At 34.1% G+C, this 25137-nt stretch overlaps 1 protein-coding gene across 1 annotated transcript in view; it reads right to left on the reverse strand.

Annotated features, from left to right (window-relative positions):
- Positions 1-25137, reverse strand: part of LOC111141183 (ADAM metallopeptidase with thrombospondin type 1 motif 19) — a 246812-nt gene that overhangs the window by 122538 nt on the left and 99137 nt on the right. Inside the window, exon 8 of the mRNA XM_022493562.1 lies at positions 8574-8679. Coding sequence (XP_022349270.1) covers positions 8574-8679 — 106 coding nt within the window. The remainder of the gene's footprint in view (positions 1-8573; positions 8680-25137) is intronic.

Here is a 25137-nt window from a genome sequence, read left to right on the forward strand (position 1 = left end):
TTCAAAGTTACTCGTTTTCTTCTGTGTGCTGCTTTATCTGCAATGCTACAAACTTGTGAAGTGGTATATTTGTTATTGTTTAAAACTAAGTTCTCTAGTTTCTCTAACGATTTCTTCTTTGATCTGTGGGTTTTTCAAAAGTACGCTTATAAATTTCTTAATGTATGCATTTCTTAGTTTTCTTTTTGTTATCGGTTGCTTAACTAAATCATATTGTAATAAGAAAAGTTTGTCTGTATATTAATTTTAGGACACTTGTTTAGACTTCTTTAAGTCTAAAAAATGATATATGGTCCTTCTTCATGAAAATCTGGTGTTTTGAAAGAGCAGGTTTTCCTTATTAATTGGCTGCAGGTTTTATATTTGCCCAGTATATCAATCTTTCTAGTTGTTTAAAATCTTTTCTCTTCCACAGAGATCTTTCTGTTCAGTTGATCTAACAGTTATAGAGTGCTGTGGTAAAACCACTTACTATTGGGGCCTGGGTGATTCGGTTGGTTAACCATCTGACTCTTGATCTCAGGGTTGTGAATTTGAGCCCCATGTTGGGCTCCGCCCATGTGTGGAATCTACTTAAAAAACAAAAACAAACAAAAAGCAAAACAACAACAACAAAACCCCCTACTATGATGGTGGTTATTTAACTGTTTTGTTAATTTGTCCATTTATGCTTTGAAGCTCTGTAATTAGAATCCGTTTCACCTCAATGGATTATTTTTTTTTTCCATTCCATGTCCTCAACCGAATTATTTGCTTCCAGGACGCTGGAAATACACATTGCCATGTGAGGAGCCATGAAACTTTGGCTCGCATTTACCAGAGTGCATTCAACCCTTAGCTCCTCCATCCAGTACCAAGATTTAGACCCCAGTGAATGAGAAATTCCAGCTCTTTTATATGGAAAGATCCTACCTCTCTACCATGTGTAAGTTTCTCCTTCTGGCTCTTTATCTTGGCTATTTATATAAAAAAAGAAAATTTTCCTTTTGGGATTTTTGAGCATTTGTAATGGGAATGGGAGACTCCAATGTCTTTTCAACTTCCACTCAATCCAAATCTTAGTGTGAATCCTCCTGTGAATTTTCAATGTGAAAATAAATGCCAACATATTACTTAGATATAACAATGAAGTTCTGTAGGAAGAGTATTTTTTTCATTTCTGCTAGAAAATTAGTACATTTGTATATTCAGCTCTTCAATAAGGCACAGGAGGTTATACAAGCTACACTTCTAAAAAAACGAATTTATCTTCATTTAATAAATACATTTTTGAGTTCATGCTATGCCAAGTATGCAAATATTATTGTTCTAGGATGCTGGGAATATAATAGTGAACTAAGGAGGTAAGAATTCACTATATACATACACATATATTGATAGATAGACAAATATATAGTTGGGATTGGAAAAGTTTTAGGAAAAAAATAAAAGCGGGAAGAGGGTCATAAGCTGGGGCTGTGGTTATGTCTACATTCTTAAGAAATGTTAACAGAAAGGTCTCACTGAGAAGGTGATAGTTGAGCAGATACCTAAAGAAAGGCAAAGGCTTTGAAGTGGGTGTTTTGAGTTACAGAAAAGAAGCTGATGCATCTGGAGCCCTGTTAGTAATAATCCACATAAAAGATGATGGTGGTTTGTTCCAGAATGGCAATGGTAGAATTAGTGAGATACAAACAGAATATGGACATATTATGAAGGCAGCTTCAACATTCATGGACTGAATGTGGAAAGTAAGAAACAGAGAGCCTAAGGATAATTTTACTGTGTTTGGCTGAGCAACTAGAAAGATGGAGCTTCCAATTATTGTGATAGGAAAACCTAAGGGGTAAGCCTTTCTAGGCTGTGGGGAGTCATTTCTGTATATACATAATGGAATAAAGTCTCACTCCATGTGGTCTTGGGTATATTTACAAATACACATTATTTTTATAAAACTTTACCTGATAACTTATTAAAAGATTCATACAATATTTAAAAACAATCTAAACACTCTGTGCATATAGCGTCTTTTCTCTAACAAATTTTCATTGACATTCTATGTGTAAGACTATTTTACTATGAAAATTAATATATTAAAGCATTCACTTATTTTATACATATTTACTGCATGTCTAATATGTCCCAAGTACTATCAAATGCATTAGGAATCCCACAATAATAAAAAATGGGCATGGTTCATTACCTCTTGGAGCTTACAGCCTGTGATAGGTGAAGGAATATGCATTTATAAAGAGATATTGCCATTAAGTGTTTAATAGAGAGACTAACCTACACAGAACACATCCTGTAGGAAATAGTTATTGATATAATATATGAATTATGATCAGTAAGAGATAATAATGTGGCTGCAGTGCTGACAGTAAGAGGGAGCATGTGAGGTACAGCTTTAGAGATGAGGTAGAGACAGATAATACAGAACTAGCCCACCACTAAGTTGAGTAAATTTAAGGTACCTAGAAGTATCTTTCAGGGGGCACTGGGTGGGTCAGTTGATTAAGCGATCAACTCAGTTTCAGCTCAGGTTGTTATCTCATGGTTGTGGGACTGAGCCCAACGACAGGCTCTGAGCTGGATATTGAGTCTACTTGAGATTCTTTCTCTCCCTCCCCCTTGGTCACTCTCCCCTCTGCACTAACGTACATACACTCTCTCTCTTTTAAAAAAAAGTATCTCTCAGGATTTGTGGCATAGTACAGTAACTAACAATATGAACTCTGGATTTGGATAACTTGACTCTGAACATCCACCTGGGCACTGAATTAGCTGTGTAAGCTTTGGCAATCAACTTCTCTAGAATAAAGCTAATTTTACTACTACCTTTCCTCTGCAGGAGGGCACAGAAGCCTTTGGTCTTGATGTACTACGTGTAGTTTTGTTTAATAAATCTCCAGATTTAGCAAGGTCAGATAAATACTCATAGGATTATATTACTAACATTATCTTTAAAATTGTTATTTCCCTGATAATTTATATAATCATAATATCTAAGTCCTGGGGATAAATTTTAGTAAGAGCTTGCCCAATATGAGAGGCTATTTTGCTTTCAGTTGGAATTCACAGAGAGGATTGAGTTATTTATGGCCATAAAGAAAAAAAGGATGTGATATGTATATACGGTATGTATTTATATTTTTGTTATATAAATTATATATGTATTATGTATATATGATACACTCAATATAGTGATGTTTTATTATAGGATATATATGTAAATATATATATATATATATATATATATATATATATATATATATAAAAAACCAAACAATCTATAACACTGCTATTTGTACAAAAAATGACTTGTATTATTGGCAAAGAATTGTGTTGCAGAATTTACAGCTAAAAATACTTCATAAATACATGAGAAGAGATGTATACAATTCAATTACAGACCACCTTTTAGGCTAAAAATAAAAATACTGGGCTCTCTACCAACTCAAACATGACTTCCATGCAGCACTCTCTTAGAGTAAGTATTATGTGGCAGGGATATTCCGAGTATGGTCTGTGCCCTGGCTGCAGAAGACTAACTCTTTTTTACAGATTTGTATCTAGATAAGTAGCTGGCACGAGAATGTAAATCAGCTATATCACTAAGCACACAGTTGAACTGAGCTGACTGTATTTGCTCTCTTTTTTTTCCCCCTCCTTTCAAGACTTTTTCAATGGAGCAAGCAATGTGCTGCATTCTGGCATAGCCCTTACATCATCAGAGACCACATTCTGAACAGTAAGACAATTTATTGAGCAGTTAATGAACAATCAAATTTAATGGAGAGAACTTTACTACACACACTAAAATAGGTTCTAGGTGGTCTTCTAGTGCTCAGTGGTGAAAAAAAGGAGAGAGAGAGATGAGAGAGAAGAAAATATAAAACAAGCAGACAAAATGTGTTTTTTAAATATTAGAATGAGGAGGGACTTCTTTAACCATAAAAAGCTACAGAAGAAATAATAAAAAAAATGACATTTGACTACTAAAAAAATTTACAGTTTAAAAGCGTGAAAAAACAAGATTACTTTAAGAGAACTAGAGAAATCTTAAAAATATATTTGATGAAAAAAGGATGCTCTTAGCATCAAAAGAACTCCTAAAAAATTAATCTCTATTAGCTTTAGTTTCCTCATCTGTAAAAAGATGATAATCACAAAAGATAGCTACACTTTTTTATGAAATTGTATTATCGAGGAATACACAGCATTTAGTACAATGCCTTCTAATAAAATAAGACATTATTATTTTTATTAGGAATGTTTTGGCAATCTAATGTAAATATATCTTAAGACTTAAAAAATACTGTACAATTATGCAGCAAAAAGTTAACTCCGCAATTTTGGGTGGTCCAAAGCTTGCACATAGGTCTAGACTTTGCCCAGTTCCTGGGAGGTAATCTGTAAGCTTTTGGAATATCTTTTGTGATAAGAATGTCTTTTTTTACCTGGGGGCCCTAGGACAAACCTGATAGCTTATACTAATGATATGATCTCCGGGTAGGGCCTGGCCAGTTTGATTTCTGAAGGGGATGGAAAACGAAGGTCTGCCTTGTCTGTGGTCGGTCGTGCCTCCATGACCAACATTACCATCTATTATAAACCCTGGATACCAAAGCTCAGGTTAGTTTCTTGGGTCGGCCATATTTTGTGTGTGTGTTTCACAGATCATTGTTTAGAGAATTAACTCACAGTTTGTTCTGCACCACTTCACAGGGAGAAGACAACTTTGAGTTTCTGCCATATATCCCCTGGACTCAGCCCCATATGCCTGTTCCTTTGCGGATTTTAATCTATTATCCTTTTACTGTAATAAACTATCATTTGAGTAAAATGGCTTTAATGAGTTTTGTGAGTCCTGCTAACGAATTAGGGAACCTGAGGGTGGTCTTGGGGACACCCCCCAAACACAGTAATCTAACTACAATTTATACATCAGTAATAAAGTGTGGCTTGAAATCAAGGTAAAATTTCTTACTTTAATAAATTATTGTTTATAAAGATCATATAAAATATATAAAATATAGTGCATATGTGTATACATGTGCACGCAAAAAACTCCATCATATTCATGAACAATTTCCTAAGGTATTACTTATAAAGTTTTAGAAAATAAAGTTTTAGCCTCTATCACAGTAAATTAATGTTCATGACTATCAATACATTTAATACCAATAAAAACATTCTATTGTTGAAAATTTTGGTTATAAGAAAAAAGTCACACCCTCTTAACCTATTGTTTAGAAAGGAAAATAATTTTGAAAAAGAATCATAAACGTTGGTATCAATCATGTATTTCCTCTTTCTTGCTATGGATACTAATCTATACTTTTATATATCATTACATAGAAATTTTTTTATTTGGCAATTTCCCAAAGGAAAATTTGATACATTTTTACATTTAAGATTCTTTTGAAAGAGTAAAATTTTTTTTTTTTCTCTCTTCAATTACTCAAATTCTCACTCTTAAGCCTCGGTTTTATTACTTGGTGGCCCTTACTGACTTCCAGCCACATGTGGAGTTTCTCTGGGAAATTCTAGAAACCAAATTCAAAGTATAAACACATAAAGTATAAAAACATAAACACACTCATCCCAAATCAATTTAGAAACATTTCATGTGTGACTACAAAGGCGTTCTTTAATTGACAAGTTTAAGTGGACTCATTCTGCCATTCTTAAAATTGTGGTTCGCAGAATTTTATGATCCATTTTCTGTGTAAAGAAATAAATTGGAAAACGTTATAACCTCTCCCAAAAAAAACAAAAGAAAGAAATTCGAAAAGACAAAAAATAAGAACTTAACTGATTCAATCTAATATTTGTGAAAACTGCGTATTTGAGAGGCTATGTGAATATGAATTGCTTTTTATGTCTTCTTACATTTTTCTTTCACTGTGCTTTATATCTTATACTGGATGATGATGATATAATTAATACAGACGACCTCTCTCCTATCTATTCCTTTGTATGTACTTCGTTAAAGACACAATTACTCTGTTAGTGTATCCCACTTTCTACTTTGAGAAAAACAGTAGCCTCTACTTTTAAGACAAATATTGCTTACAAGGAAGGAGGATTTTTAAAAAAGTAACTAAGTAGTTCAACATATATCACATGTCCTGGTCTTAATCCATCAAGCATCACCCTACCTTTGGCACATTTCTATTGATTTTGGGTACAGCTCTATAAAAGTCAAAAAAAAATAATATTTTACTACCATTTTAGCCATTCCAACCTGAGTTCCTGGTCATAAACCAATGTTTCTACTACATAAAGCTCAAGTGGCCTTCCTTAAACTATTTCATTTCGTTTTTTAAGTAGTTGGAGGTTCTTGACCAAGCCTTTGCATGTTAATAAATCAATTTGCATTGTAGCTGGTTCTTTTAATTTGTGTTTTTCCTACATATTTAGAATACATCAGAGTTTAAAGAAATTTATTTTACATGTACTAAAGTAAAGTAAGTTTGCTTCATAAAGTGAAACTTCTACTATTCAGGTTACTTGTCTGTTTCATAAAAATATACTGAAGATTGCTTGTATACCACGCTATTAATGCATAGCTAAAGAGTGAAAATTATATTATTAGAAAACTAGCATTTAACTTTTAAAAATTGTGCTTAGGATGAATTTGCACTTGTGGTCTTAAAATTTTTCAATATTCACTTTTACTAAACATTGTTTAGAATAAAGATGATTTTCAGTATGTTTTATTCAAATAAGGCTCTTGGTTTTCCTTAATATGATTAAACTGGAATATCTTTAAATGATGAAAATTACATTGGAATTAAGAGTCTAAATCCTATCATTCCTGGAGTGCAACACAGATCCATTATTGCAGGACATACTTTCCCTCAAGGATGATGATCTTAAAGTGTTATTTATCTTTTTGTTGTTGTTTCTTTTTTGAATAACAAATAAACATTTTGTATTCTAGAACACTCCAGACTGACCCCTGAAAGGCTGCATGGGAGAAAATGAAGTATATTTATACCTTTAAAAACAGTGACATCAAAAACCAGCCACTGTTGAAAATGTCTTATTTCTTAGAGTAGGTTATGAGCACATGGTCATACTCAATTTCTGAGAACTCATTGAGCTGTATAATTCTAACTTGATCATTTTTCTATACTTCAGTTTACTTGAATAAAAAGCTTTTTTTTTTTTTTAATCAAACACTGTTATGTCGTATATAAATCTTCTTGTGAGCTTTCTTATACCAGCCCAACTCCATGGCTCAATTTACTCAATGGTCTCCAGAGTCCAAGCATATACTAAAAATGGAGTGACCTGGGTCTACAATATTACAATACTACAGAGCTACAGTCTGCGATGAGCTGGGAAAGATGGGCCCAGTCTAAAGGGTACAGACGCTGCTCAGCTCCAAGGAATGGCTGCCATATGGGACTGTGGGTCTAATGTTGCCAGGTCTGGAAATTTGAATTTTTATGTCAAATTTATACTTTTTAATGTTGGCAACTGATTCAAATTTTTAAGCTCTACCAGCCAAACTAAATATGTTTTTGACCAAAGAGGCCTCCATAAAGATCACCTCCCTGAGTAGGACCTCACTAAATCTGAGTCCAATTAAAATACTTTTCATATGTACTGCTGATACTGCTAGCATGCGGGGAAGGCTACAGTCAAAATTCAGTCTGACTCTACACAACTTCTACCATAGTACACTGGCTGTAAATATGAGCCTGTTCTTACATAATCTGAATCCCAGAGCAACCTCATAACACAGGTATTATCCCCATTTTACTAATGAGGGATCAAAGGCCCAAAGATAGCAGACAACTTACTATAAAAATAGAGAAGAGTATTAACTTCAGTTATATGGCCCGAGTTTAAATCCTTCCTCCAACACTCACTATTTTCATACTTTGGGAGGGCAAAGTAACTTCTCTATACTTCAGTTTTCTCCCCTGTAAGATGGGTATTCTAATAACCATACTTCCCCCAAATGTCTTGGCACATAGTACTACATAAATGTTGCTATTACTAGTTATATTACTATTAACATTATCTGTAAAATGAGATCCTTGCTTTTTGAGTTTTAAATGAACCAAACTATGTAAAGTACTTAGACTTGTTCCTGAGACACACTGTTCATTACATACTAACTGTGTGATCAAATGAAGTTTCTTTCAAATACATTAGTCCAAACCATGCAGATTTATTCCTTTACTCTGTATCGGGTAATAACAAACATGCTATTATAGGCTGGAAGTATTTTTATTTGTACTAAGTGTTTTCTTTGGACATTTGAATAATAAATAGCTCTGTAAGGTCATAATTATTGCCATGTTTATATCATTTGGAAATGTGTACTGAAATGAATCATGTGCCATGTAATGAATGTCTTAAAGTGAATGCTAATAATGTAGTAAGATTTCGTATCAGGAACGGTTACAGGATTCAGAAGACATTTTAAATTTAGATGATATTCACCACCTTTTTGTTTCGCTAATTTCTAAAAAACCCTAACACTCCCAAACACATAAGATATGAATGGAGTTCAATAACTCAAATTACAAAGTTATATGCAAATAGGTGGCATAGCCAGAATTTTTACTTACTTGTGACCCATTTCATGAGCAATTGTAAATGCAAGATTCAGGCCATTGTCTTCAGCAATAATACATTTTCTCTTTTCACTACACATTCCACTCAAATAAGCTATACCTAGAAAACATACACATGAATTATCACATGTCAGATTCAAATGCAAATATTTATGCTATGCATCAGTAGAAGAAACGAAAAATGATGTTTTTTCTATTGAAATGATGTCAGTATTAAACTATAAAATCTAGCCCTTATAAATGGAATTTTAAAGGAAATTGTGTATGTATGAGTTGCTCAATAAATTCTTATTATTTTCAAATTCATATTTCAGATTAAATCATTTGATTAACTGTCCAACTCTCAGAAAGTGTGCTCTAAGAATATATTTTATAAATACCACTTTTCACTGTAACATAAGATAATTGAATGGATACAACTTTGACAAGGTAAGTAAAAAAGCAATGATTGAGTTAAATGTTTTTCAATTCTTGTAAAGAACTTAGTTTCAAAGAAATACCCTAAAAGAAAATAAACTATGGGGGCACCTGGGTGGCTCAGTTGGTTAAGCAACTGCCTTCAGCTCAGGTCATGTTCCCAGAGTCCTGGGATCAAGTCCCACATTGGGCTCCCAGCTCCAGGGGGAGTCTGCTTCACCCTCTGACCTCCCCTCTCATGCTCTCTCTCACTCTCTCTCTCTCTCTCAAAATAAATAAATAAAAATCTTAAAAAAAAAAAAGAAAAGAAACTACGTACATATGGCATTCTTGAACTTAAATTGATATTTTGAGTTAATAAAATTTTGAAATCTTATTTTCTAAAATACCATTTTAATTAATATGACATAAGAACTACCTGTGATATATGGAATATTGAAAAATATTTCCTTTGAACATTTTTTGGCTAATGAGAAGGTCCAACTGCAGAGTATATGATAATGATATACTATCTAAGATAACAATTTCTGTAAGATATTTGATCGTTTGGTTTTAACCAGTGGTAAGAAAATATAAAATGATTGATATTCCTTAGTCAAAGATTTATGAACTATATTACTAATTAAGATATCTCCCTGATTAAATATCATTTAACACCTTCCAAGTGTAATTTTTAATGCATTTCCAAAAAACAAAGGTTATTTAAGTGATATCTAGTATTTTTTTGAATTATTTGTATGTTCTGTAATCCTCACATCCTTATAAAATACATTTAAATTCATTATATGAAGAAATTAAGGCCTGCACAGGTAAATGATTTGCCAAAGATCACATGACTACTCAATATAGAATGAGGATTTGAAATGAACTTTGAATCCATCTACCAACTAACGTTTCTTTTCCTGCTAATTACAATTTAGTGCAGAGTGGTCCCTAGTTAAAGATGGTTAGCTGACTGCTTGTGACTCTTCTTCTCTCTTTAGAAACCCCCAAAATAGTGTTATAAAATGATTACATTTAAATAAAAGAATAAATTGCCCTGCCCATGTTTTGGAGAAACAGAAGTTTCATGGAAGAATATGAACTGATTTAGGGAAGCTACAGCCCCAATGACAGGAGAGAAGGATTTTATGACTGTGGTAGAACCTCAGAGACTCAAGACTGAGGCACACAAGGTTTGAACAGAAGCATTCTTCGAGGATTGAAAATGGAGTATCTGAAAGGCTCAACTAGTCATTTGAATCTTCATGCAGACTCTCAAGGCCTGGTATCTACTGGCCTAACAGGAAAATGAAGATACATTCTCTAAGCAAAATATAGTATAATCATACTATTTTAAAAACATAATTACAGGAAGAAACAACAAGGGATGAAATAGGTAAGGATGTCATTTTATCTCTATATGTAAAGATATTTTATTAAAATATAAAATCTACAAACAGATGACATTATTTCCTTATGAATGGATGGAAGGTTGAACAGACAGGTGATAAGCCTTACTACTTTATTTGGCTGATTAAGACAACTGGAATTATTCTACAGTTAAATCAGGATAAGGTGGAAAGGAAATATGAAGGTGGGGGTAAACTCAGAGGGTTAGGAAAGGGAGAAAAAGAGGAGGAGAAAGACATATTCGTTATCTAGTTCCATTAAATAACAAATCAAATAAAAACATCAAGAGATTCTTAAACATAATGTGAATTTTAAGAGAGCTAAGTCATGCACTTATTAATGCAACAAAATATGGAGAACAAAGATGCAAGAGTAACTGAAGTTGTGTTACAGTTGAAAGGAAGAAGGAAGAAAAGAAAGATGGAAGGAAGGGGTGAAGGAAGGTGAACAAAATGTATCTCCTCATTATAAGATACTTAAAGTTCTCTTGTGCATTTGAAAATTTAAAAAAGTTAAACTTGAGAATAAATACAAAAATACTAAATTAAGTTCAACTATAATTAGAATGCCAAAGATCATTATTTGGTACAAATTTCCCTTATGATATGCCCCTATATTTCACAACTACAATAATCTTATCACCATATGCAGATTAAAAGTGAGCTAATGTGGGCTGTCATCATGTCAGGTATCTTTGCTGTATGGACCAGCACATATCAACTTTAGTAAGTTTTGCATTTCTTCTCCTGTACCCCTTCAAATAAATTTTTCCCACCAAAAATAGTCACTTGTTTCTAATTCTTACTTCTTCTTTATTATTCTTTCCATTCTATATTTTGTATATTTTTCCATATTTTTCTATATCTTACAACATTGGATAGGATATATTTTTTAAAAGATTTATTTATTTACTTGAGAGAGAGAGAATGGGGGGCGGAGGAGAGGGAGAGGGAGAGAGAGAATCTCAAGCAGAGTCCCTGCTTAATGCAGGGCTTGATATCAAGAACCTGAGATCAGGACCTAAGCTGAAACCAAGAGTCACATTTAACCAACTGCGCCACCCAGGCACTCCCTGGAAGACTTTCACAGGTGCCACTTGTTAAGTTAAAGAAATTACTTTCTGATATTCTTGTATGTCCAGTGAAAAAGGATGCAATGTTAGGTGTGGTGTGGGTCAAAGGTAGATGGGAGTTAGTATTTTTTGAAAAAGAAACAAAAGTTTAGAATACCAAGAGAAATGGGAAGGAGAGCTGATTAAGTACTAGGGGAATACTTAATGTTCATGGGCCAAAAAACAGATGATTCAGCCAAGGATGGTGAGCATGAACATGGACTAGCACTAGTATGTCCAAGTAAGTTATATCCAACCCAAAGGCTGAAACAGAGAAGAAAAATATTTGGATTAAATTTGGGCTGATGGGGCACCTGGGTGGCTCAGTGGGTTAAAGCCTCTGCTTTCGGCTCGGGTCAAGATCCCAGGGTCCTGGGATCAAGCCCCGCTTTGGGCTCTCTGCTCGGTGGGGAGTCTGCTTCCTCCTCTCTCTGTGCCTGCGTCTCTGCCTACTTGTGATATCTGTCTGTCAAATGAATAAATAAAATCTTTAAAAAAATAAAAAAATAAATTTGGGCTGAGATTTTGTAGATGAGGTATAAAGGAAGAATCAAAGGACATAAGAGTTGACAGTAGATTTGAGAATGAAAGAAGGGACAGAAATTATAGGGTTGGGTAAGTGAAGAAGTAAAGTCAAATATTTGGAGAATACAATGCAGTTGTCTGGAGAATGGTGTCATCAGTGGAAAAAAAAGAGCAGATACTCTCTGAAAAAGTACTTGAGAGTATGATAAGAGACTGGGGATAGAGACATAAAATTTCAGAGATGAAGTTGCATAGTATGATTCAGTGTTGCCAGGAGAGCAGAGAGAGGTAGACATCACCCAGATTGAGGTCAAAGAACTATTAAGTAGTTTTGGTTGGACTGATTATATGAACGTGAAATTGCATATGATCTCAATGAACTCAGGAAGGGGGGAAAGATGACCAACATCCATGTGAAATATGGGCAAGAATGAAGGAGAACAATCCATCACAGAGACAGTTAAGATGGTAAAGCTGAAGAGCTTCAGCTCCAAATGAAGAGTTTTTATTTGAGGATGAGAGTTTGACTTAGAAGCAGTAGCAGGAAGCAAGAGGAAATGCAAGAGGTATGGAACTTTGATATTTTCCTAGCACTAGCCCTGTAACATAGGGGAAGAGAAAGAATGAACAGTATTCTCTTTGGGGGCCCTAGATTCCTCAATGGGCTATGGGAAATCAATGACTACCATGTAGTCATGAAAAGAAATTTGCTGATAAAAATTATAATTTATAATATAAAAGACATATTTTATACCATAAAATATAAATTTATATACAATAAAATACAATTTAGAAATGAGTACATTTTGGCATAGAGGTATGATTACACCTAAGTATTAAAAAATCCATACCATCACATTTCCATAGAACAGAAAGACTACATAAAAATGGGGGCACGTGGCTGGTTCAGTCAGTGGAGAATGTGACTGTACCTCAGAGTTGTGAGTGCAAGCACCACATTGGACATATAGCTGACTTAAAACAAAAGACTGTATAATTACGATAATTTTCTTTTTTTTTTTTTAAGATTTTTGTTTATTTGTTTGTTTGACAGAAGAGAGAGACAGTGAGAGGGAACACAAGCAGGGGAAGTGGGAGAAGGAGAAGAAGGCTTCCCACTGGGCAGGGAGCCCCATGCAGGGCTCGATCCCAGGACCTGGGATCATAATCTGAGCCAAAGGCAGACGCTCAACAACTGAGCCACCCAGGCAGCTACAACTGCCTGCCACCCAGGCACCTCAATGACAATAATTTTCTAATAGCAATTGCATCATGTGGAGAGATAATAAATAACTTTTCTTCCTCCTTTCCAATTTTCCAAATCCATTTAAGTGTTTACAATACTTTTATGATGAGAAGATTAAAGACATAAATATGACCATCATGTCTATGACATTTAAGTAGTAATTAACAGATTCCCTTATAGACCAGGAAGCAATTTAACAAACATAATGACCCTCTCCTTCCCATTCTTTTTTTCTTATGTGTAAACTCAGAGTCTTCAATTGAGGCTCTGATAAATTTGAATTTAATTGTCTTACATTTGGCACACCAGGGAGATTTTCTTTAACTTGAAAGTTATGAAGAATAATTGTAACCATGACTAATTTAAATGACTTGCATTATTCTGTTTAAAAGCCTATGCTTTTCAGTTCCTTTCAAAAACTCACATGTTTCTTATTATATTAAAGGGTACAATTTAGGAGGGGAAAGGATCTAACACAGCTGTTATTTAAATATAGATATAATACAGACTCTTTTTAAAACACTCTTTTAATATTAAAGGTTCTACAATCAAAAAGGACACCAAAAAACCCTCTAATTTCCACCTAAAGATGAATCAAGTCGTATATGAGGCATCAACAGAATCTCCAGGTGAAAACAAAGCATACTATCCTAGAATGTAATTTGATACCTCTTCAAGATAATCATAGACCCCTAAAACCCCACAGGAAGCATGTTATAATAATGAATGAATCAGGAAATCAGTTTTTATGTGACCAGGTGGGTGTATCCTAATAAAATAAAATCGTCCGGCCTCAACACTGTTGCCTTTAAGCACTAACGAGACTACCCAACTTCAAAATCTTGTTTCTCCTGGCACAAAATCTTGCACTGTCCTAGGTAAGGTATTTGTCCTAAGTTATATCCTGGAAGAAAAGTTATTTATTTATGAGTCGTATTATTGCTTGAAGCCTAATGGAACAAATAATGTAAGAGGTGACAAGTAAGAAAGGTACAAAGATGAACATATACTGAGCATGCCTTCAGAAGCGTGAGCCACACCAACTCACTGGAAAATGTGATCATTAAAATGTAAAGATGTACATAAGATATTATGGGAGACTATAAAGAAATACCAAACAGAGAAAAATTAAAGTAGAAAAGGCTTTTAAGGAGAGAAACAGCTTGGTGGTATCACTGAGTGGGGAGAGGTGGGCACTGAGCAGGGAAAAGGCTAAGCAGTGATAAAAGTTGCTATTCTTCACAGAAGGGTAGGGTATGTTCTTTAAACGTGCATGCCATGTAGTACATCTCTCCATCAGTATGCATTTAACGTATCCTCAATAAGGAGTGGATGAAAAGAATGGCATAGATAGAATTCCTTGAAACAAAGACCAATATAAAATGTAACTTAACATGGGGCCTTAACTAAAAATGTAATTTTGAAGAATCAAAATGTATTTCATCCATGAATTAGAAAATTTTTTTAGAATGACTTAATGATGGTGCCCAAGTAATATGAAAACCATTTACATGATTATATTCAAATCAGCCTTTGAACATATTTTAAAATAACTTGCCTTACTAGCTCACTAATTATCTGCTTCTATTCTATTAAAAGACAAGATGATGATCTAGGAGTATAAAAGTACAATTATGTAAGTTATGAGGTTAATATCAGTAGAGTTATAAATGTATTTTAAAAAATGGTCTTCCAGATTCTCTTTAATGTTTAATCCATATCATTCTTCATAGTACAGTTTCTAAGAATACTAAGAAAAAAGTGACTTCTAACAACAAGAAATAAGATATCAGTTTAATAAAAACTATAGTAAATCTCTGTGGTCAAAAAGGTGGAATATTTCATAGGCAGTAAAACGTTGTTTATGTGTTCCCACAACATGGTCGTTAGAGTCCTTTTGTGAAAAACATATACCGGTGCCAAATAAAATCTAACTACAAAGTTTTAGTGTATAGCTAAATTTCAAGAAAGAAAGATTCCCAAGTACAGGAATAAAGCTTGAAATTTTTCAAAGTCGGAATGATAATATCATGAGTTAATGTTGATAAAGTCTGGGTATCAGAAAAGACACAAGTCCCATTAAGTAATGGGTGTGGTTTCAAAATGTTTGCAGGCAGAGAAATTAAGGAGTAAGGAACTGAAATCCATTGACAAATCAGAAAGCCTGAAATTGCTATTAATGTGTGAACATTACCTCAAAAATCCATATGCAGGAGATCAACGAGGAAGCCTGACTCAAAATAAGTTTGAGGTATGCCAGAAAAGCTCCACTAATAAACCCAAACCACCAGCATGCACAGGTATGAAACCATAGGAATATGAAGCCATAAATACAATATACAAATTGATCATACAACTTGGGGATCATACAAGGATTAGAAAAAGCTTTGTCAGTTCAGTGAAAACAAATGAAGGATCACTATGATGAGAAACTATCATCTCAGCAAGCATAAAATCCCCACAGGAAAAAAAAACTCTACCGAAGATGAGCTCACAAATAAAAATGACAATCCAAATGAAGAAATGGCCCACTGTAAGAAGGTGGCCACTCATACAAAAACTAGAGAGAAAATGATGACAAAATAAAGACATTTTTAATATAAAGATGGGGAGCTTGAGATCTACATTTACTGGGTTCCAGCAACCCAAACGAATCTTTTTGTAAATCAGAGAAAGTAACCCTTTTCCATGATACTTTAAATCAAAGTATTGGTGTAAAGAAATGTTATATTTCTTCAAACAGGAGGAAAAATTCCAGACTAAAACATTAAAATAAGGAGGAGGAAATAATGGACACCAGAAAGGGTAAATGTATGAGTAACTATAAATTAATATTGAATACATGAAACACCAATTTTAATGTCTTCCAAACTTTAAAATAGAAGAGAACTGAAGTAAAGCAACAATATGTAGTTCAAGATGAGTTCTACCAATAATCAGTGGTAAAATTATACATGTCATAACATACAAGGTAATTGCAAAACAACAGTAAAATAATATATAACTAACAATTACAATTACATAGGTTGAAAATGTAATACAAATATTAGATTTACCTGTTTTTAAAGGCAGGAAAGGAAGAGAATAAAAGAAACATGACTTAAAGGCAAATGGAAAACAAATATAGAAAGACAGCATTTCACACCAAGAATTTCATTAATTAAAAAAGATTCTGCCATGAGTGACTGTCAAATTGAATGGATATTTAAACTCTCTAAGGTGAGAGAAGTGTGAATTAACTTGACTGTGATAATCATTTTCAATGCATAGGTATGTTAAAACATCATTGTCTACCTTACACTTATACATCTTTTATCTGTCAACTTTGTCTTGAAAAGTTGGAATGAATGAATGAAAAATAAAGAGTATGCTAAAGCCAAACTAAGATTTTAAGACTGAATTAAAAAAACAACAACAACTCTAACTGTATTGTGCTTATAAGAGATACAGTTTAAGTATAAGAACATAAACAAGTTAGAAGTAAAAGAATAGAAAATGGTATAATATGCAAGCATCAACTAAATAGAGAATGGGTGACAATATAAATATTACAAATATACAAAATTAGACAAATTGAATTTAAGTCACAAGCATCTAGAGAGATAAAGAAGGATTTTTTCATTATAAAAGGGTTACTCCAACAAGAAGATGTACAATTCTATATCTCTATTTACTCAATAACTAAGCCTCAAAATATAATAGAAAAAAATGAACTAAATTAAGAGAGAAAAAGAAATTCACAGTTAAGCTGAGAGACTTAACAACTCTCTTAATAGCTGATAAAACAACAATTAAAAATCTTCACTCAAGACATGAGACCTGAACAAAGTATTAGCAAATCTGTCTTAAATGATGTAATAAAATATCACATCCAACTATAAAATTCATTCCTTTTAAGTGGATATGGTACATTTATAATACTTGACCATATACTGAGTAGCAAAAAAATCTCCACAAATTTCAAAAGTGGAAATAATCCAAAGTATGTTCATTGGCCACAATGGAAATAATTTGGAATTCAAGAACTAAAAAGGTAACTAGAAAAACCCAAACTGCCTAGACATGAGATGATACACTTCTAAAGAATCCACAAGTGAAAGGAATTATAATCAAAATTAGAAAATATGTTAAACATAGTTATTAAAAAAAAAAGAACACAAAAAATGCGTAGGCTAAAATGACAGTGCTCAGGGAAATTTGTACTATATATTATAAAAAAATCAAAGAGAATGAAAATCAGTGATTAAAATTCCTTTCAGGAGCTGAGAAAAGAGAGCATCAAAGCTTAAGAAAAGAGAGGGAAAGAAATAATAAAGAGCAAAACCAATGAACTATAAAACAAACGTAAAAAAAAATTGACAAAACTGGTAATTCCCTAGCAAACCAATCAAAAATTACAAAAAAAAAAAAAAAAAAGAGAGAGAGAGAGAGAGAGACAAATACAAGTTACCAACATCAATGAACAATAAGGAAATGTCTCTATAATCCTAAAGACATCAAAGTAATATATGTAAATGTATGCAATAAACCTTATAATTTGCTAAAGCTGTCAAAAGAAGTACAAAATCTAGAATTTTCTATCATAATCCCATTTATTCATTCTATTCCAGCTTCATAGCTACATTTGGCTCCCCCACACACACTTTTCTCTTCTCTTTTCTTATCATTTCCATCTGAAGACCTCTTCACTGGCATTTCCCTATGGAACATTCCCTCCTTACATCTCTTTCTCCAGATCTTCTTGATCACCAAATTTAAATTAAAAATACCCTTCTCCCCACCCTGGAACTCCCAGATTACCTCTTACTTACACCCATTACTTTTTTTCCTCAGGGGTTTATCTTTTAATGTACCAGTTAATTAAACTTAATTATTTGGATACTGGCCAGTAGATATTGACCATTCTCTCAATTAGAATGTAAGCACAAGGAAAGTACTGAGAAGTCAGTTTGTTCATTTCCAGCATGTAGAACTGTATAGTATAATAACACTACACATTGTATAGTACTATGATAATATATTTCAAGGTGTATTAACATGCATTTCTCTTTTTCCACACAGGTCAATTCCTTCTTGGACTTTAGGCTAAGATCAAGTATTGTATTTCCACCCAGGTCATGCCTTCTTAGTCTTCTATAGGATTTGCTCTGAGGGCAGGTGGGAAGGGATAGAATTAGAAGGAAGGTAGCCTTTGAAACTCTGGAGGATAGCACATTGGGAAACTCTAGGCTGATATCGAATGACTCAAGTAGGGAATTAATGAAAACACTGGGTGAGTAGGTGGAAAGAAGGGCTGTCATGTTTGACCCTACTTTGTCTTTTGTTTCCAGGAAGGCAAGAGAAGTGGGCAGTTTAATCTAGGGGGACCCACAGATGACATGACTGAGATCTGGCAGCATCTTTAGGAGCATTAAGAGCTGGACAGGTAGGGACTGGGGAGGGTGGGAAGATAAAGAGAGTGGTGGAAAGAGCTGAACAGAAGTTACAGTGCTCTGACCAAACCAACATTCTTGAGTTGAACCCACCAAATGCATTTGGAGTCCAAGTCCAGCATATAGACAAAGGAATGCACTGCAAAGACATAGATACCAAAAATCTCAGAGGGAAGTGAAAGCACTGTGATTTCTGACCTACAGCCCATCTCCCCAGCTATGGAAAGGATAAAGGGGAGGTGAGGAGAACTATCAGGAAGAGCCAAATATTAGCTAAAACCAAACCAAAACAAGGTAAATGAATAAAGTCATTTAAACTAGAAGAAAAATTAACATCAATTGACAAGTTTTCACTGTCCCTATGTCAAGGGACATAGGGAGTTGTGAGGAAAGATTTAATACACTGTAGGAAGCTAGATGCAGCATTTTCTTTTCCTAATTTAGTATCATCTTTGATCTTATAATGTGTATCATGACAAAATTAACTACAGGTGAGAATGTACATATTTAAAAAAGTGTGCACATGTTTCTAATTGGTTGCTAAAGGTAAATTAAACAGTGAATAATCACTCATTTTATTTTATTATCTTAAGGTGTGATTGGAGGTATCTAAAATCAGTGAAGTACTGGACTAGATGGCATATGGGTACCATGTCAAATTCTTTGGCAAGCTTTTATATGGAATATTAATATGATGTAGGAAAAAGAAGGTGAAAGATGGTTTAAGTGAGTGTTCAAAATATATAGTGAAAGGAAGTGAGTCCAGAGGGGGAGGGTACACAGAGTAGGCAGAGGTGGCCAATTCCTAAATTCTGTTCTTTTGAGAGCTGGAGAGACTATCATGGTAATAGACAAGTTCCAAAAGAGGTTTATTCCTTGCTTTTCTGGTTTTCCCATGTCCTTAATCTTTATAATAAACTTTCCCACCAAGCAGACCCATCTTCTTCCTACACTACAACAATGAAAAGGACTGCTTTTTTTTGTATGAAAGGAAGAAAAATTAGGAAAATTTACGTCTGCAGGCTAGTTTTGCGCTCCTGCTATTGTATTCTAGATTTATTCTACTTCATATTAACTTCTCTCTTTTAGAAAATTTAAGGGCAGGTTATTGGATGGTTTCAGAAGTTAAACTCTCAAATCCTTAGGGATTTTAAATTAAGCCAGACTCCAATGTACCTTACTGTGGTTTGGATATATCTTTAATACATAATTAAAAACATATACCATTGGGACACCTGGGTGGCTCAGTGGGTTGAGCCTCTGTCTTCAGCTCAGGTCATGCTCTCAGGATCCTGGGATTGAGCCCCACATTGGGCTCTCTGTTCAGCGGGGAACCTGCTTCCCTCTCCCTCTGCCTGCCTCTCTGCCTACTTGTGATCTCTCTCTGTCTGTCAAATAAATAAATAAAATCTTTAAAAAAAAACATATACCATCTAAAATCCTTAATTTAGATTTCAGTGCAACCTGAAAATATAATGTTTGCGGCACACTGAAAAAACCGTATGTGGTAGATTACACATCTAATGTTTATAAGTCAGAAATGAGAAATTTACTGTGCAGTCTACCACAAACATGGATGAAAACTGGTATTTGCATTATTAAGTTAATTTAAAAATGATGAGTCAGAGTCCTCGGGCTTTCTGTATGACTTAGGTCACAAAAGCAAAAAACAAAACAAAACAAAACAAAAACTAGGCTTAATGATTTCATCTGCCTTGGAGATTAAAAAACTGTCATGAATTTAAAAAATAGGTAAGATGAATCACAGTTGAAGACTTCTGTGAAGTTGAAGGATACAGCTGGAAAAATTTAAAAGTGTTCTGATTGCATATAAATCAGGAATTTTGGCTAACACATTTTTATAATGTTATAACGTAATCATATCCTGAAGGCATTAAACAGGGACAATTAAAACTAAAAATATCATGCTACTAAAAGGTTCTATAAATTGCTTTTTTAGAATACTAGTAAAAAACACTGACAGCATGAATTTATAACCATAAACCAACTCAGACATCAAAAGAGTTTGACACAACATTCTATTTTCATCATGCCAATTTTAATCATTTTGCTACTTTTTATAACTTGTTTTCTACTCATTATGGTTTTTATTCAAGTAAAGAAAATAAATAATTTTATAAACTGGAAAAAATATAAAGAATACAATTACAATATAATTACAATTACAAGTATCTAATATTCTTAAATCTCAAATACTAAAATTTAAAATATTGAGTTTAATACAGAGATTTGACATAATTTGTTAAATAAAACACATTTACTCAAGGACAAGCATTCCAACTTTAGATGCATTTCTAATATCTCAGCTTTTTTTAAGGTGTATACACTGAGGGTATTAATAGTAAACTGGTTAAAAAACCTACTCAAAGATGATTTGATGTTTTCTAGAACTTCAATTGGAATTCAACAACAAACTTTTTATGACCTGTTTTCTGCATGAAGTACAGTATAGGCAAAATGCAGAGAATAAAGCTTTAAGAATCTATGTTCTTGTGTTAGATATTCTAGGGTTTGAGTCACAGCCTTGATTTTTAGCTGTGTGACCAAAGAAAAGTTACTTCTTTTTTCTGAACCTCAGTTTTCTTAACAGTAAAACTGGGAAATTAACCATTTGGCTTAGGAATGCTAACTAATGTAGATAAAATATATTAAGCCTGTACTGGCTTATGTGAAACATGGTAACCATTAAATATTAAACTTTCTTATCTCTAAAATGAGGTTTGCAATCCCTTATGACACAGAGGTTTTGAAGGTGATGTATTCAAAGACCCATGGCATGTGGTCGATTCTCTTTTTTTTTTTTAAGATTTCATTTATTTGACAGAGAGAGATATATCAAGAGAGGGAACACAAGCAGGGAAAGTGGGAGAGGGAGAAGCAGGCTTCCTGCCAAGCAGGGAGTCTGATGGGGGACTGGATCCCTGGACCATGGGATCATGTGACCTGAGCTGAAGGCAGATGCTTAACGACTGAGCCACCCCGGCATCCCATGTGGTTGATTCTTACTAAGTGTTCTCCTACACTGACAACACCCTATAAGTGTGTGATGAATACAAAGTTGCACTTGTAGACCTTATAATAAGAACAACTCTGAGGACCTCAGAGTATTTTCTAAATTAAGATGTATTTTGTTTTCCAAGGATATATTCAGCATATTTTAATACTCACATAGTGTTTAACAGTACAATTAAAATATTTTCTAATATAAACAAATTCCTATAATCAAATGAAGCCTTAACAGTAAAGGATCTTGAGAAGGAAAGTACCTTATGAACCACCACTTTTCATAATAATTCCATAAGAATTATGTATCCAAGACTTACCCCTGCAACATGTTGTGCTAAAATAGAAATATAAAGTGTCTGATTTATGTTTTGGCCAGAGCCTAATAAGAAATACACCAGCAGCCAAGAATTAAACAAGATAAGTTCAGCTTTCTTTTTATTCTAAACCACAGGAAAGATGTCATTTTCCCATCAGGAATTCATTTCTATTCAGAAATACATGGAGCACCTGTGTTCAGAAATACAATGAGCACACTCAATAGTGCGCTATGTGATGAGGACACAGACAGGAAGCGAGCAAGATCCTTGATCACAAAGAGATTAAAAGCAGAGGAAATGAATGCAAGATATATTGAAATCCTCCAAAAGCATGCATGGTAGAGTCAGAGAAGCTAATGATTCAAAAAGTGAAAATTAATTAGGGTTGTGAAAAATGGGTAGAATTTGAACAGGGGGGAAGGAAGGAAAGGAAAACAAAGAAAGTCTTCTATTTAGAAATTCTAAAACAACACCTTTGAACACACTCACTAAAGTCTGCAAAAGTTATCAGCTCTTCAGTAGGGCCTCAGTTTAGAAGAGTGCATTAGTGTGAATTTAAAAGGGGCACAGTGGGAAGATGAGGTTTTAAAAAGGCTTCCCAAGTGAATGAGCAAAGGTGTTTGGTAGGTGACATCTGGGTGGGATTTCAGTCTCTTCTGTTCCTTAGGCCCTAGAGATTAGGGACTCTGTGCAAGATACAACCTGCAGAAAGCTTTGGGAAATCCTGGGCTGGAATGTCAAAATCAAGTCTAACAATCCCATAATGTCTTTCTCTTTTTGTTTTAAATTCATTTACAGTAACATTTACTTTTTATTCAACAGTTCTAAGAATTTGAACACTCATATTGATTCACTTAACCACCATCACCATCAGGAGCCAGAAAAGGTCCATCACTCCCCAAAACTGTTTTGTGCCTTCTTGTTATAGTTACGCTCTCACCCACTTTTAAAACAGGTATGACCACTGGATCGCTGATCTGATCATCATTATAGGGTTGTCTTTTAGACACTGTCATGTAAGTGGATTCATAAGGCAGGCAACCTTTCGAGACCAGCTTCTTCTTCTTTTTTTTTTTTTTTTTAATTTCTTTTCAGCTTAACAGTATTCATTGTTTTTGCACCACACCCAGTGCTCCATGCAATACGTGTCCTCCCTATACCCACTACCTGGTTCCCCCAACCTCCCACCCCCCCCCGCCCCTTCAAGACCCTCAGGTTGTTTTTCAGAGTCCATAGTCTCTCATGGTTCACCTCCCCTTCCAATTTCCCTCAACTCCCTTCTCCTCTCCATCTCCCCATGTCCTCCATGTTATTTGTTATGCTCCAAAAATAAGTGAAACCATATGATACTTGACTCTCTCTGCTTGACTTATTTCACTCAGCATAATCTCTTCCACTCCCGTCCATGTTGCTACAAAAGTTGGGTATTCATCCTTTCTGACAGAGGCATAATACTCTATAGTGTATATGGACCACATCTTCCTTATCAAGACCAGCTTCTTTCACTGAGCATATTGCTTTGACATTCCTCCTCGAGCTACTACAGATTGTTTAAACCATTCGCCTCTTGAAGACGATTGGATTGCTTCCAGTTCTTCCCAATTGTGAACAAAGTAGGTATCAGCATTCATGAAGAGGTTTTGTGTGACGGTAAGTTTTTGTTTTTCTGAAGTAAAGACACAGATATGGGCTTGTAGGTATGTATATGTATAACTTTATAAGAAATTGCTAGATTGTTATCCCTAGGGGTTATAAAATTTTGCATGCCAGCAGCAGTGTTTGAGGATTAAAGTTGATCCACATTATCCACAGCCCTTGATGGTGTCAGTATTTTAAATTTTAGTTATCAAATAGGTATATAGTGATATCTCCTTGTGGATTTAATTTGCATATCCCTAATGACAAGTGACAATGACATCTTTGCACTGTTTATTTGCCATCTATATATTCTTCTCGTGAAATATCACGTCATGTCTTGCACATTTTAAAACTGTCTTCTTAGTGATGAGCATTGAGAGTTCTTTATATATTCTGTACAGAAGTCCTTATGTCTGGATATGTGATTTATCAAGATGGCTGACCCTTGAGAATGCAACGGGTAGAGGTGCTGGGCCCCCAACACACACACACAAATCCACAAATAGCTTTCAGGGAGCCTGGGTGGATCAGTAGATTAAGCATCTCACTCTTCATTTCTTCTCAGGTTGAGATCTCCTGGGTCCTAGGATCAAGCCCCGTGTTGGACTCTGTGTTCAGCAGGGAGTCTACTTGAAGATTCTCCCCCTATGCCCCTCCCCTGGCTTTTGCATGCTCTTTCTCTCTCTCAAATAAATAAATAAATTTTTTTTTTAAAAATCCACAAATAACTTTTGACTCTCCCAGAACTTAACTACTAAATGCCTACTTACTGTTAATCAGGAGGAGCCTTACTAATAACATAAAGTTAATTAACACCTATTTTGTATGTTATATGTTTTATGTACTGTATGCTTACAATAAAACAAGCTAGAGAAAAGAACAGGTTATTAAGAAAATCACAAGAAGGTAAAGTACATTTACAGTGCTGTACTGTATTTATAAAAAAATATCCACACATAAATGGACCCATGCATTTCAAACCCATGTTGTTCAAGGGTCAATTATATTTTCTCCTGGTTCATAACTTGTATTTTAATCTCTTAACAGAACAAATGTGTTTTTGGTTTTGTTTTAATATCGATGAAATCCAGTTCACCAATTTTTCCTTTAATGGATCATGTCTGTGGTATTGAATCTAAAGACTCTTTATCTAATTCAAGGTCACAAAGATTTTTCTCTTATGTTTCCTTCCAGGCATTCATAGTTTAACATTTACATTTAGATTAATAATCCATTTTGTATAAACACTTATAAAATTTTATTTATTTTATTAAAAAAGTGAAAGAACTTTATTATTCTTCATTAGGCATAATGATGTCCAGTGTTTTCAAGACCATTTCTTGAAAGATCATTTTTTTTAGGATTTTATTTATTTATTTTAGAAAGGGTATGTGTGTGTGTGTGTGTGTGTGTGAGAGAGAGAGAGAGAGAGAGAGAGAGAGAGAGAGAGTGC

Source organism: Enhydra lutris, unplaced genomic scaffold (assembly GCF_002288905.1).
Source record: "Enhydra lutris kenyoni isolate GAN:26980312 unplaced genomic scaffold, ASM228890v2 scaffoldscaffold5, whole genome shotgun sequence".
In the NCBI taxonomy this organism is placed as follows: Eukaryota; Metazoa; Chordata; class Mammalia; order Carnivora; family Mustelidae; genus Enhydra; species Enhydra lutris.